This window comes from Ruditapes philippinarum, unplaced genomic scaffold (assembly GCF_026571515.1).
Source record: "Ruditapes philippinarum isolate M1 unplaced genomic scaffold, ASM2657151v2 ctg2927_1_1_1_1, whole genome shotgun sequence".
Taxonomy (NCBI): Eukaryota; Metazoa; Mollusca; class Bivalvia; order Venerida; family Veneridae; genus Ruditapes; species Ruditapes philippinarum.
This window is the reverse complement of record NW_026866518.1, coordinates 349,168-362,708: the sequence shown is the minus strand read 5'-3', so window position 1 is coordinate 362,708 and position 13,541 is coordinate 349,168. Positions and strand designations below refer to the sequence as shown.

The following is a 13,541-nucleotide window of genomic DNA, read 5'->3' as shown; positions in this document are numbered from 1 at the left end:
ATTGTAAAATGATAAAGTAAAAATTTCACTTCTCAAATTGTTCCGTAGGGAAATATATAATGCTAATGCTTGTGCAAAAGTTTTTTTTAAACAAAATGAATTTGAATTTTATGGAATAAGAATAATTTTAAACCCATGGATATTCAGTTATCAGTTTCAACTATTTTATAATAAGCTAGATAATGTATAAGTTTACGCTCGATTTTTCCTATTAGGAATCTTCAGGTATTTTAATGACATTGTAGCATGATTTTTGTGTTGTTCTTATAAATACTAACAACATATTGATTTGTTCTATTAGATTTTTAGCTCACCTGTCACTTTGTGACAGGGTGAGCTTTTGTGATCGCTTTTCGTCCGGCGTCCGTCCGTCCGTCGTCCATAAACTTTTTCTTTAAATGACATTTCCTCATAAACCGCTGAGCCAATTTCATCCAAACTTCACAGGAATGTTCTTTTGGTGGTCACCTTTGAAAATTGTTCAAAGAATTTAATTCCATGCAGAACTCTGGTTGCCATGGCAACCAAAAGAAAAAACTTTAAATATCATCTTCTAAAACCAAAAGAGCTAGAGCTTAGATATTTGGCATGAAACATCTTCTAGTGAGTGTCTACCAAGTTTGTTCAAATAAAAGCCCTGGGGTCAAAATTGGCACCGCCCCAGGGGGTCATTGATTTTCCCTATATGTATATAGTAAAAACTTTAAAAATCTTCTTTTTCTAAAGAACCCAAAGAGCTAGAGCTAAGATATTTAGCATGAAACATCTTCTAATGGGTGTCTACCAAGTTTGTTCAAATAAAAGCCCTGGGGTCAAAATTGGCCCCGCCCCAGGGGGTCATTGATTTTTTCTATATGCATATAGTAAAAACTTAAAAATCTTCTTTTAAAGAACCCAAAGAGCTAGAGCTAAGATATTTAGCATGAAACATGTTCTAATGGATGTCTACCAAGTTTGTTCAAATAAGAGCCCTGGGGTCAAAATTGGCCCCGCCCCAGGGGGTCATTGATTTTCCCTATATGAATATAGTAAAAACTTAAAAATCTTCTTTTAAAGAACCCAAAGAGGTAGAGCTAAGATATTTAGCATGAAACATGTTCTAATGGATGTCTACCAAGTTTGTTCAACTAAGAGCCCTTGGGTCAAAATTGGCCCCACCCCGGGGGACATTGATTTTCCTTATATGTGTACAGCAAAACTTAAAAATCTTCTTGGAAATAACCCCAATAGCTAGAGTTTAGATATTAAGCATGAAACATCTTCTAGTAAGTGTCTACAAAGATTGTTCAAATAAAAGCCCTGGGGTCAAAAATTTGCCCTGCCCCAGGAGTGTCATTGTTTTTAAATACTAGTATATGTGTAAAGAAAAAACTTAAAAAATCTTTTTTTAAAAAACCCAACAAGCTAGACCTTAGATGTTTAGCATGAAACATCTTCTAATGGGTGTCTACCAAGTTTATTCAAATAAAAGCCCTGGGGTTTAAACATGCCCCGCTCCGGGGGGCCTATATACAGGTGAGCGACTTCAGGGCCATCATGGCCCTCTTGTTGTTAAAGTTGACTAATGCCTTTAATGAAAATAATTTGCCATGACTTCTATTAATGTTAATTGGTCTTGAATGATTGTAACCGTTGAAAAGTTGTGGAACCAACACAGTAACAAGTTGTGATTCTTGCTCATTCCATGTACTTGATGTTGGTGTAAAAGTAAAAAAAAAAATCTAAAAAAGTATTAATAAAGACTATTATTATCTTTATTATTGAAGAGTTTTAGCACCGTCTGAATATCACAGATAATTTAGAAATGCAAAAATATTAACTGATTCTTAGATGAGTCATCTTTAGCAAAGGAATGTAACTCTTCTGAACAGAATAAAGATTTTCTTACTGTAGACTCTGAATATGTTGATGGATAATTTATATTTTGATAATTTTAAGTTTTATGTCTACAACTCTTTTACAGAGGCCAAAACTAACACTGCTAGAAGATATTTAGAACAATAGTTCTTGATTCTCACTGTAAAATGTTGGAATGACAATGTCCTCATCTTGTTTTCAGTGACAGCATTGGTTGGAGAGACATTGTCAGGACCGACCCTCGAGGCTGTAGGTGAGGGTTTGACAGAGGAAGAGCTTGAACTTGCCAAACAAATACTTCAGGTATGACCACACCACTCTTCCCTCACCCTTTTGTTATAGTAATTCTAGTTTACTAAGAAAATATCTTATTATGTTAATGAAATATCTTATTGCCTGTATCTCAAAGGTGTCATTGTTGCAAGGCCAAAGAATTTTATATCACTCATCAACCATGTTAAGTGTTGTTTACAGTTGGTGAATTATGGAATTATGGAAAGACTTCAAAATTCATACCAAACAATATGGTGTTTTATTAATTGAGTTTTATTATTTAAAAAAAAATGAATTTTATTATCTAAAAAGAATAATTTTTTTGTTACTATAAGTACTCCACTGCTATTAAGTATTGTTCTACTTTTGGTAAGCATTTTATTGAATATTATGAAACTGAGGTATTATTTAATAATAATAATACAATAATTTGTCTTATATTCCAGCAAAAATTAGATGAGGCTAAAGGTACACTTGATGGTAAGCAACCTGCAGCTAAAGTTAAAGGTAAGAAACCAGCTGCAGGTAAGCCAGGGAAGAAGGGAGGAAAGAAGGGAAAAGGCAAGTCGATCGAGGAGGAGAAATCTCAAGAAGAATTAGATAGAGAGGCAATTCGTGAAAAACATGAGCAAGAGAAAAAGGTGATTATTATAATTATTATCATACATTTCTACAAATTTGTATTATCTCTCTTGATTTTTCAGTTTTACTCTTACTTTCTTTTGGAAGAAATGAAATCAGTAAGTTGTCAGTGCTGAAATCTTTTTGATGGATATTTATATAGAATTGGCAAAAATTACTTGTTTCTGCTTTTACAACATATCATGTGATTTAACAATTGTCTGAAAATTATTATAGACATGTATTGCATATAACTAAGGCAATTCAAATTTTTTATTATAAATAATGATAATCATAAATGATTATAGTATCGTATTAGCAATCTTTTTGAAGAAAATGGAAAAAAATAACATTTACTGGCCCTTACATTCGATAAGACAATGGCAAAAGACAATTTTTTTTTACATTTTTAACTGTGGGTCAGAATATTAATTCAGTTTCGTTCATCAATATAAATATACTTTGTTTGCTTTGCTTTATAAACAGTCAGGTGTTTTTCAGCAACTCATTTAAATGATGTGTTAGTCTTGAAGAACATACAAAATCTAGTTAAAAAAAGTTTTTACTATGGTTATTGGTTCAGTCACTATTTTTTTGTTTCTAAAAGCTTGAATACCTGAAGGTAAAGTTAAACTTACCACCTGTATAGTTTCAGAAAGGAAGAACTGTTTTTAGACTTTGGATTATATATATTTGTTTAGTTATTAAACTATATGTAAAACTGATGGCTTGTCTAAATTCATTTTTAGGTTACTTTCCATTGTTTTTTGGCCTATATTCCTATATATTTGTTTGATATTGACCTATCAGATGCTCCCAAATCATTTAACTCTGACTTATATGGTCACGTGACAAGAATGGACGCGTTTTTGTCCGCTCTGTGAAAAAATTGTTGTTTGATGATTTTTTAGTATTTTGGAAATAAACTGACTAAATATTTGTGAACTAGTGGATGGATTATATATTGTGTAATGCCTAAATCAGGAAAAAAACTCAATAAACGGAAAAAGGGAAGCAGTACTGATGACGAAAATATAAACATTAGTAAAAGATACATGTCTAGAGGCCCGGCAGAGGAGCATGAAGGTAGTACTTCTGTAAGTGATATTTTGAATGAAGCTAACTCTGTCATCTATAACATTGATAACTCTGTTTTTGATGAATCTACAAAAAATATCGATTCAGTACAAGATGGAAGTACTCTGAGTAATTTAAACATGTCTAGTAACTCCAGCGGCGGCGGGAGCAGTCCAAGTAATGCTGATTTATATACGTTGCTTCAGTCTATTTCAAGTAAATTATGTCATATGGAAAAGAAATTAGAAACACTAACAGTTTTGGAAAAGAAAGTTGATACTTTTGAAAAGGATCTAAACAAGCTATGGACAAAAATGAATGAAACTCAGAAAATTGTAACAGAGAGGGTGAGTGCTATTGAGTCCAATGTTGAAAATTTAGAATTTACTGATGGTAAGCAACAATCCGAATTAGATCAACTATCGAAAACAAATTCTGAAATGCGTAACGAGCTAACATATCTTCAATCTCAGAGTATGCGCAACAATATCATTTTTGGTGGGATTGAGGAATCCCAGAACGAACGGCCACATGACACCGAGTTCAAAATTCGAAACTTCATGGTTGAGAAGCTGAAGTTAGCACAGGACTTGGTAAATTCAATTGTTATAGAACGAGCGCATCGTACTGGTGTACAGGAGGCAGACCCCAATAGGCGTCGAAACAGGGTTATTATTTGTAAATTTGCTAGTTTTAAGGATCGAGAGACCGTGCGTAAACAAGGTCATTGCCTGAAAGGTACTTCCTTTTTCGTGAAAGAGCAGTATCCAACAGAGGTAGCCGAAAAACGACGCAAATTGGTACCACAGCTTCGTGCCGCTAGAGACGAGGGCAAGCGAGCGTGGTTGTCTTACGACACCTTATATATCGACGGGAAGCCGGTACAACATAAATAGGATTTCCCGGAGAATGTGCTGAAAATCATTGCCTGGAATTGCAATGGATTAACAGAAGAGAAAATCACCGACCAGGACTTTTTGAACTTGATAAATAACCATGACATTATTTGTTTATCTGAAACTTGGACTTGTAGTGACTCTAATATAAATATTGATGGGTATTCTTGCGTTAACTATTATAGAAAATTTCGAAACAAGAGAGCCAAAAGAGATAGCGGTGGTATTGTAATCTATATAAGTGACTTGATTAAAGATGGAGTAAAAATTGTTAAAAATAATTTTGACACTATTTTATGGTTAAAGTTGGATAAAAGTTATTTTTGTTTAAATGATGATGTTTATTTATGTGCTTTATACTTATGGCCGGAAGAGTCACCTATTACTCAAGTTTATCAGGACAATTTGTTTGATATTTTGTTAAATGATGTTGCTTACTTCGAAGATTTTGGTAAGGTCATGTTAATAGGTGATTGGAACTGTAGGGTAGGAAATAAACACGATTATATTTCCTTTGATTCATGCGTTAATGGCCTAGATTATGATAATTATACCCCAGATGTTTCGCTGGGACGGGCCTCTTCCGATAAAATATGTAACTCGCGCGGTACACAAATGCTCGAATTTTGCAAAGCGACCTCATTACGTATTGCTAACGGTAGAATCGGTAACGATTATAATATTGGCGAGTTTACATACTATAATAGAAATTCGTGCACTACTATTGACTATCTCGTTCTATCTGCACGAGATTTTCCACTGATTGATTCGTTCACTGTCTTACCTTTTAATCTGTATAGCGATCACGCGCCGATAACGTTCTCACTAAAAGTAAACAGTAATCAAACCGAGCAAAACTGTGATATCAATTTTGAAACAACGGTACACTATAAGTGGAATGCTGCGCATAAATCTGCATTTAGAAATGATGTTATCGCTAAGCTACCGCAATTTAATGAAATTTTGTCCAAAATAAACACTGATAATATTACTAATGATAATATTGATCAAATGGTCGTTATCCATTATTTATTAAACGATATGTGCAAATAATTACATACTGGCTTAAAATAATTAATAGCGATAATATCATTTTGAAAACTGCTATGTACGCTTCGTTTGAATTACATGAAAACAACAATCAATGTTGGGCTTCTAAAGTACATGGAATATTAAATGAGTACGGGTTTTCTGATGTTTGGAACAACCCATTTCAATACGAAGCCAAATATTTTGTTAAACTTTTTAAACAAAGGGTGATTGACTGCTTTTTGCAAAAACTTTCTAGCGATATTTCAAACAGTCCATTGTTAAGTAATATATATGTACATTTGCATAACTCATTTGAAATGGCAAACTACCTGAAAATTCTCCATAACAGAACTTATAGAAATTGCATAGCAAGATTAAGATTATCGTCACATAAACTTCGGATTGAAACAGGTAGATATGGTGCTAATAGATTACCCCGAGAGGAACGCATATGTCAGCTTTGCGGTAGTAATGAAATAGAAGATGAATTCCATTTTATATTTGTTTGTAATAGTTACTCTAATATACGTTCTCTTTACATTAAGCAATACTACTACAGAAGACCAAGTATGTTCAAATTGATTGAATTATTAAGTACTGAAAAGAAGTCTGAATTAATAGGTTTAGGTAAATATTTGTATTATGCTACAAAATATCGAATTGAATTACTAAATGCTCTGTAAATCAATGTATAAATTTGTCTCGTTGTATTTAAAAGTGATATTGTTTATTTCTTGAAATTACTTGATAATGTGTCTAGTATGAAACATTGTTAAATGGAATCTTATCACAGCATTTGATTAAGTTTAAAATCCATTTTTTTATATCTTTAAGAATGCAAATGCTTTATAATAGATAAGCTCACTTTAGCACTAAATGGTGTTAACGTTCATTCTCCAAAAATATGTAAATTGAAAATTTGTGCTATAACTTTGTTCATGTACCATGATATTGTGTTTGATTGTATTATATAAATGTGTGTAATATGACTATGTACTGAATGTATACGTCAATAAATTATCTATCTATCTATCTATCTATCTATGTTTTTTAGTTTCTTCCATTAGAAATTATACCTTAGCCTACTTGCTGTGACTGAATTTAACAATGCAACCGGTGCAGACCAAGATCAGCTATAGCACATCGGTGGTGTCTTATACCTATCCATTTTCAGTTCATTTCTTGAAATTTTCTTTAAAAATGATGAAAAGTTTTGTCCAGATTAAAAGATGGACACATTAATTTTGTAAAATAGATTTATTTGCGATAAGGGTTAATAATAATTAACGCCAGGTAAAACTTAAAAAAAAGCTTTGGGTATTCATTACAAGAGGACAGCGTTGGTGCTGTTTTTGCTGTCACAATTTTACACTAACAGAACAATTGTACCACAAAAATAATGAAGAGTAACCTAAATTTGGACTTAAACCAGCCATGTGTTTGTATTATTTTGCATTGTGACAGAAGTATATAGTGGTTACAGTTGCTGTAATAATTACAAGTTATATTATACCCTGGACAATGACGACTTGGTATTTTAGTTTAAATATGATAAGAGATAAATCATTTAAATAATCAAAATACTCCAGTTTTATTCTTTTTACTGCAAACTTTCTTGGAAAATTTTGTTGCATTATACTTTATCTATTTCTCACAATATATTGAAATGATGAACTGATTAACAAAATCATTCATACCAGTAATTTGGTTAAGTACCAGTAACAACCATGCTGAGGAATCTGACCAGCTCTTTATACACATGCATGTCATTCTAGCAATCTCTAATGCTTTCTGAGTCAGACTGTCCGTGTGCATTGCATTGCAAGTAAACAAAATTCATGGTTGACTTACTTATATGAAATATAGAGGGATATACAACAGTTTTGCAGTCAACACTCAAAATGCATGTGATACTCATTCCAAAGTCAATAGATTCAAAAGTTGCAAATTGTACTCATAAGTTCATGTGGTCAACAGAGACTTTCTTCGAAAAAAATGTAAAACTTGATAAATTTATATTATAAGTAGGAATATAATATTACCCTTGAAAACAAATTTTATAAAATGGACATTTAGATAACTTGCTCCAGTTGATTGCCCAATGAAATATACAACAATGTAGAATTAAAAAACTTACAGAAAGTTTGTAAAGTATAAAAATATTTATCTCTACATAGACCATTATGTAACTTGATGTCACAATGCAATTTGTACTATGTTATTTCGTCATTTATGTTGGGTTAGGTTACATATCTGTCTTTATTATAATGTACAGGATAGAATTTAGTTAGAACTATAAGATTTCTTTTACTCATTATTCAGCAAAGTTGAGACGAATTAGTGCATATATATATATTTAAAAGAATAATAATATGTCTGTTAATAACTGTTTTTCAGCTAAAAGATTCTGGTGGTTTGGATACTTAATATTGATCATATATATTTTATATTTCTGGTTCCCATGCTCATGCTAAAATTGTGGGGACCAGAAATGGATTTATTCATCAAAGTTAGATTAGAACATTAAGAAATTTTCTATTTTTATACTCAGTACATTTAATATCAGCATTTTGTGGCATGGTGGAGAAAAAATTAATGTGGCAAACAGAAGCTTTTTTAACCGTTCCATAGTATGTCATACCTTTCATATTTCAATAAAATAAGAGTGGAGGAACCTATGCCAAGGGAATTCATTAGCATAACAAAATGAGGATCATGTGCTCAGCTTATTTTAAAACATAATTTTCCAAAAAAAAAAAAATTGAAAACTGGTAGTAAATACATATACATATGGACATTCCTTCCCAATAGCCAGTGTTTACATATTTTTTGTAAATATCTTATTTTGCAACCCCTGAGAATATGTATGAAATCACACTTTAAAGGGCGCTACTGAGGTAAAAAAAAAAGTCTAAAAATTTGAAATTCTTGCATATTAAGTGAGGTACATGCACTTAAGATGGAAAAATCTGCAAAAGATAATAAAAGTACAAGAAACTGAAGATTAAGTTAAATTAAAAAAAAATTTGCATGATTTCTAGCCTGGTTTCAATGAAACGCGTTACAACGCTGTTCTATTTTGGTCATTTTACACAATTAAGTTGATAATTCTTGAAAAACAGAGTGAGGGAATTATCTAAAATTTTGCACACAAGTTATTAGTCCAGACTTACATCAAATGGTACACAAGTCTTGAAAAAATATTTAAATATTTCCAGTCCTTCATGTCAAAAAACCCTTAGTGGAGTCGCTTTAAAGCATAACATTTTAAATGTACTGAGTAGTAGATTACTTCATACAATATAGATAATGGTTGAGGGACTTTAAAACTAATAGACATCATTTTTGCATCTTTTTACATTAAAAATAATACAAGTATCTCAGTCTTTCTCTTCAATTCATGTTATAAATCATCAGAACAAACTATTTGAAGCAAGAACTTATGAAAGGCTATAAAGGATAAGTCAATTTAAAAGGACATTTGAATGTTTAGTCATTGGCTTAGGTTTACCATAAATCATACAGTTATATCATGATCATTATTTTTGTGTCGGTGTTTATGTCATAAGTTATTGTTGTAAAGCCTCTTCTTTATGAACTGCTTAAAGCAGCCTTAACCCTTTACCTCATATATACGCGAAACAACGCACTTTCGACCCCCCCCCCCTTTTTTAGGCCTCAAATAGTGAAAAAATGTCCTATTTGGGCCCCAAACACATGTTTTCGTTTGAGAAATGTTGCTAAAAAAATTGAGCACTTTTTCGGCGCTGCCCTGCATCCAAAAGATACATCAGGGGGTTGCCAGAAGGGGGATGTGCCCCCTTCTGTTAGGGGGTTTTGAAGGGGGGCGTATTCCCCCTCATCGCCAAGAAAATTTTGGACTTGCGTGAGGCTAAAAATGACCTCAGGTCACGTAATAATAATAATGTAACGTGTAACCAACGCTGAAAAGCCTTTGACTCTATCTCAATCCCTTGAGAAGTTGCAGCACTTTAAACTAAATTTTGATGGAAAAAATCAAGGCAAAATAGTGATTTTTGGCAATTTTGAAACCTCCCCTCGTTGCCATGGTAACAGGACATTTAAGACTAAGCATGTCGTTACAAAGACAATGGTCCAGTCAACATTTGTGCCAAGTTTGATTAGTATTGAAGCATTTTTCATAGTTTCATAGCAGTTTGAACTTGTAACAGGAGGCTTTTCAGTGAAAACGGCCATTTTTCACAATATGCTCATTGGGGAAAGGGTTAAGCCTTTATTTTTTGTTGGAAAAACAACTCTATGTTGTTTCAAACTAAGTATTTTGGTAATTTCATCTTGGAAAAGTGCATCTTATCAGTGTTTAGACTTCTTCAAACCAGTATCCCGAGAGCTATTTATAGTGCGCCAGTTACATTTGTTTCTAAAAATAGAAGATAGGGAAAGGAATTGTCCGCTTTACTTATTTATATATAGAGGTATCAAGGGGTTTCATTATTGTTTATTTGTTTTATTGACGGCAAATTTCATTTTTGACCTTAAGTCTTTTGATTTGACAATTATATGAAACAATTTATCTAAAAATAACATATACCTTTAGGAAAGCTGAAGGCTATTTTACGTTCTATCAGAATTTAAAGAATATACCAGAATTAAAATGTTTTAATTTCATACAATTTTGTCTGATAGATGCGTGAACAGGAGGCTGCAGAGCTTCAGAAAAAGATTGCTGAGAAACAGCGCATGTTGAAGGAGCAGAATGACCTTAGCAGTGCAAGGTCAAAGGTAAATATCATTATAATATATGGAAAAGGGGTCACAGGCTGAACTTTACATAAGCTACCAATAATTATAATGTATTTGTATATAAATGTTTGTTCTTTTACTATCATATTTATCCTACTCATATAAGAGATTAAGTTATTACCAAAATTATTTATCATTCTGAAAAGTTATTTAAATAATTTTATGAATATTATATGACTTGCAATAACTTGAATAGGTGTTTCCATGTTTCAATTAATAAATGCATGAGAAAATCAAACTATCAAATTAATTAGCCCTATGAGGAAATAGGTCCATGCAATCTGATCTGACTCTATGATGCTAAATTTCAGTATTTTGATACTTTGAAATTCACTAAATTGTCAAATGAATTGTTCTAATTTCAAAGGAAAGTAATGGTTATTATTTCATTTTATATATCAAGAGTTAAGGATACACACTTAGTGTTCTAAACATAATAAATTTATAAACTTACTGTATAAGTGGTTAAGTGAGCGACACAGAAATATTGGCGAATTTCACGAATTGACGAAAATTGCTAAAATTTCCTCGAACTTAAATATCAACCAACCTGTCATTAGATTCTACTCTTGCATGATTTGCTGATATTTCCTCAACGCGAAATGTCAAGAATTTTAAATTCGCTAACTTTTCAACATGTTGAAATATCCACTTACAATGTATACAGTAAAGAATAAATTGCAAGTGTTGAGAAAAACCGTGTTTGGTTTCATTAACATTGTATTTTCTGTATTGCAAATCGTTATTTGGATATTAGTCATGATATATAAAGGTTCATCATATATTGTTCTAGGAGTTACAAGAAGAGATGGAGAGGTTAGAGAGGGAAGCCGAGGCTATACAGAGGGCCGAGGATGAGGCGAGGGAAATCCTTGCAGATGTACGCAAAAAACAAAGGGAGGAGCGCGAGACAAGAAGGAAAGCTGATCTAGGTATTATACTGTCTAAGTACAGCTTATTTTTTTTATGGAGTTATTCTGTGACCTTTTTGTGTGGGTCTATGTGTCTACCACAGGGTCAGTGTGAAGATAGGCACAGTCAAAATCTGATTTGTTCAGAATGTTATAGACAAATATTTTTGGAACATTGAAAATAAGCATCTTTCTAATACAAAAGATGTTAGGTTTCTTGACCTGTCAGTTTGATTTGCATTTCATACTATATTACCCTTGTTATAATAATCTAATGTGTCCTTTTGTATCTTAGTAATGTAACTATGCCAAATTCTGATCACATTTGATACTTTAAGAACAATTTGTCTTAAGTCATTTCTAGTGTCATTTATATCTTAATAGCATAAAGTAAGCTGAATTTTGCAAGCTATCTTTAGCTGCTAGAAATTTTCTCTCAAATTTCATGCAATATTAAACATACTGTATAAACCATTAGAACTAAAGAACATTTTCGGCAATGTTTAATTGGGCACTCTTTTCATGGTACCATGTCCCTAGATAGGCCACAATTACATAAAAATACACAATATCAGAATAATGATTGATATTGAATTTATTTATTTTCCAGAACGCAAGAAACAAGAGGCATTAGACAGACGTGAACGAGAGAAGAAAGAAATGGAAGATAAGAGACGTAAAGAGATGGAGATGATGGAGAAGATAGCAGATGCTGAGATGAGGCGAAGAATGAAAGAAGAGGAAGAAAGAAGAATAGACGAGGAAGAAAGACTTGCTCAAGAGAAATATGAGGTATGATAAATAGATTATATTACTAGTTATAAAGATTTTTGATGGGCTATATATGGCTCTATATATAATTGTTTGTATATACATGTATAACCCTAACCACTTGACAAGGGTTATTTTGCATATAACCATTTATATATGGTCCTGTAACACGTCAAGAATCTTTATTACGAATTTATAATACATCAAACTTCATGTTTTACAGAAACAATATAAAAAAAATTCATAAATTGTCAGCAGCCATGTATATAAAACTATATAAACGTCACTATTATCCAATGAAAAGCCATGTTATTAAAGAGCATTATAATAAATGTATAATATAAAGGAGAAGTAAAATACCATAGAAAAGTAGCACATAGTAGAGTGATTTTTTCCAGATTGTTTAGATTATGCTTTATTTAGGCTGCACTGTGATTTAACCAGTGTAAGAACTAACATAAAGTATCTTAAGTTTGAAAGAATTATTTTACATTTTCATTATGACAGATAGAAGAGCCCAGCTCTTCTTCTGACCATGTTGTTAATCAAACAAGATTATTTATTACAGGAGGAGATGCGGGAGGCACAGAGGATGGAGGAAGAGGAGGAGGAAAGATTGAAGGAGTTAGAGAGACAGGCCGAGGAGGAGGCAATGCAGAGGCTGATTGAGGAGAGAGAGGCTGCTGAGAGGGAACGAAGGAGACTAAGAGAGGAGGAGGAGGCCTTACGAGATGCTGAAAACATTAGAAGGTTGGCTATTAATCTTACATAATTATGTGATTTGATACCTGAAGTGCATGCATATTTGATGACTGAAATATTGCAAGGATAAGTCAAAAGATAAGGTAGATAAGGTTAATAGAAAATGTGCACACTTTCGAAGAAGGAATTTTGTCTGAACTTTATTATACCCCCAAAAACGAAGTTTGGGGGGGGGTATATAGGAGGCACCCGGTGGTCGGTTGGTTGGTCGGTCGGTCCAGACGTCCGTTGCATTTTCCTTGTCCGGAGCATAACTTGAAGACTTATGGTTGGAATTCAATATTACTACATACAATGGTCAAGCACATTGAGAGGAAGTGCAGTGCACAAGAACCATAACTCTATCTTGACTAATTACAGAGTTATTGCCCTTTATTACTTTTCCTTGTCCGGGGCATAACTTGAAAACTACTGGTTGGAATTAAAAACAACTTCATACAATTGTCAAACACAATAAGGGAAAGTGCAGTGCACAAGAACCATAACTTTATCTAAAGTAATTACAGAGTTATTGCCCTTTGTTACTTTTCCATTGCTTTCTTTTGTCTGGACCATA

The 13,541-nt window shown here is 32.6% G+C and overlaps 1 protein-coding gene across 15 annotated transcripts in view; it reads left to right on the top strand.

Moving 5' to 3' along the window:
* Positions 1–13,541, top strand: part of LOC132732739 (trichohyalin-like) — a 68,874-nt gene that overhangs the window by 40,677 nt on the left and 14,656 nt on the right. For 14 of the 15 annotated variants that reach the window (XM_060719237.1, XM_060719232.1, XM_060719236.1 and 11 more), the window contains 7 exons: positions 2,060–2,160; positions 2,577–2,771; positions 3,359–3,373; positions 10,425–10,520; positions 11,335–11,473; positions 12,063–12,244; positions 12,792–12,973. In XM_060719237.1, coding sequence (XP_060575220.1) covers positions 2,060–2,160; positions 2,577–2,771; positions 3,359–3,373; positions 10,425–10,520; positions 11,335–11,473; positions 12,063–12,244; positions 12,792–12,973 — 910 coding nt within the window. The remainder of the gene's footprint in view (positions 1–2,059; positions 2,161–2,576; positions 2,772–3,358; positions 3,374–10,424; positions 10,521–11,334; positions 11,474–12,062; positions 12,245–12,791; positions 12,974–13,541) is intronic. The other variant, XM_060719228.1, reaches the window with a different exon arrangement.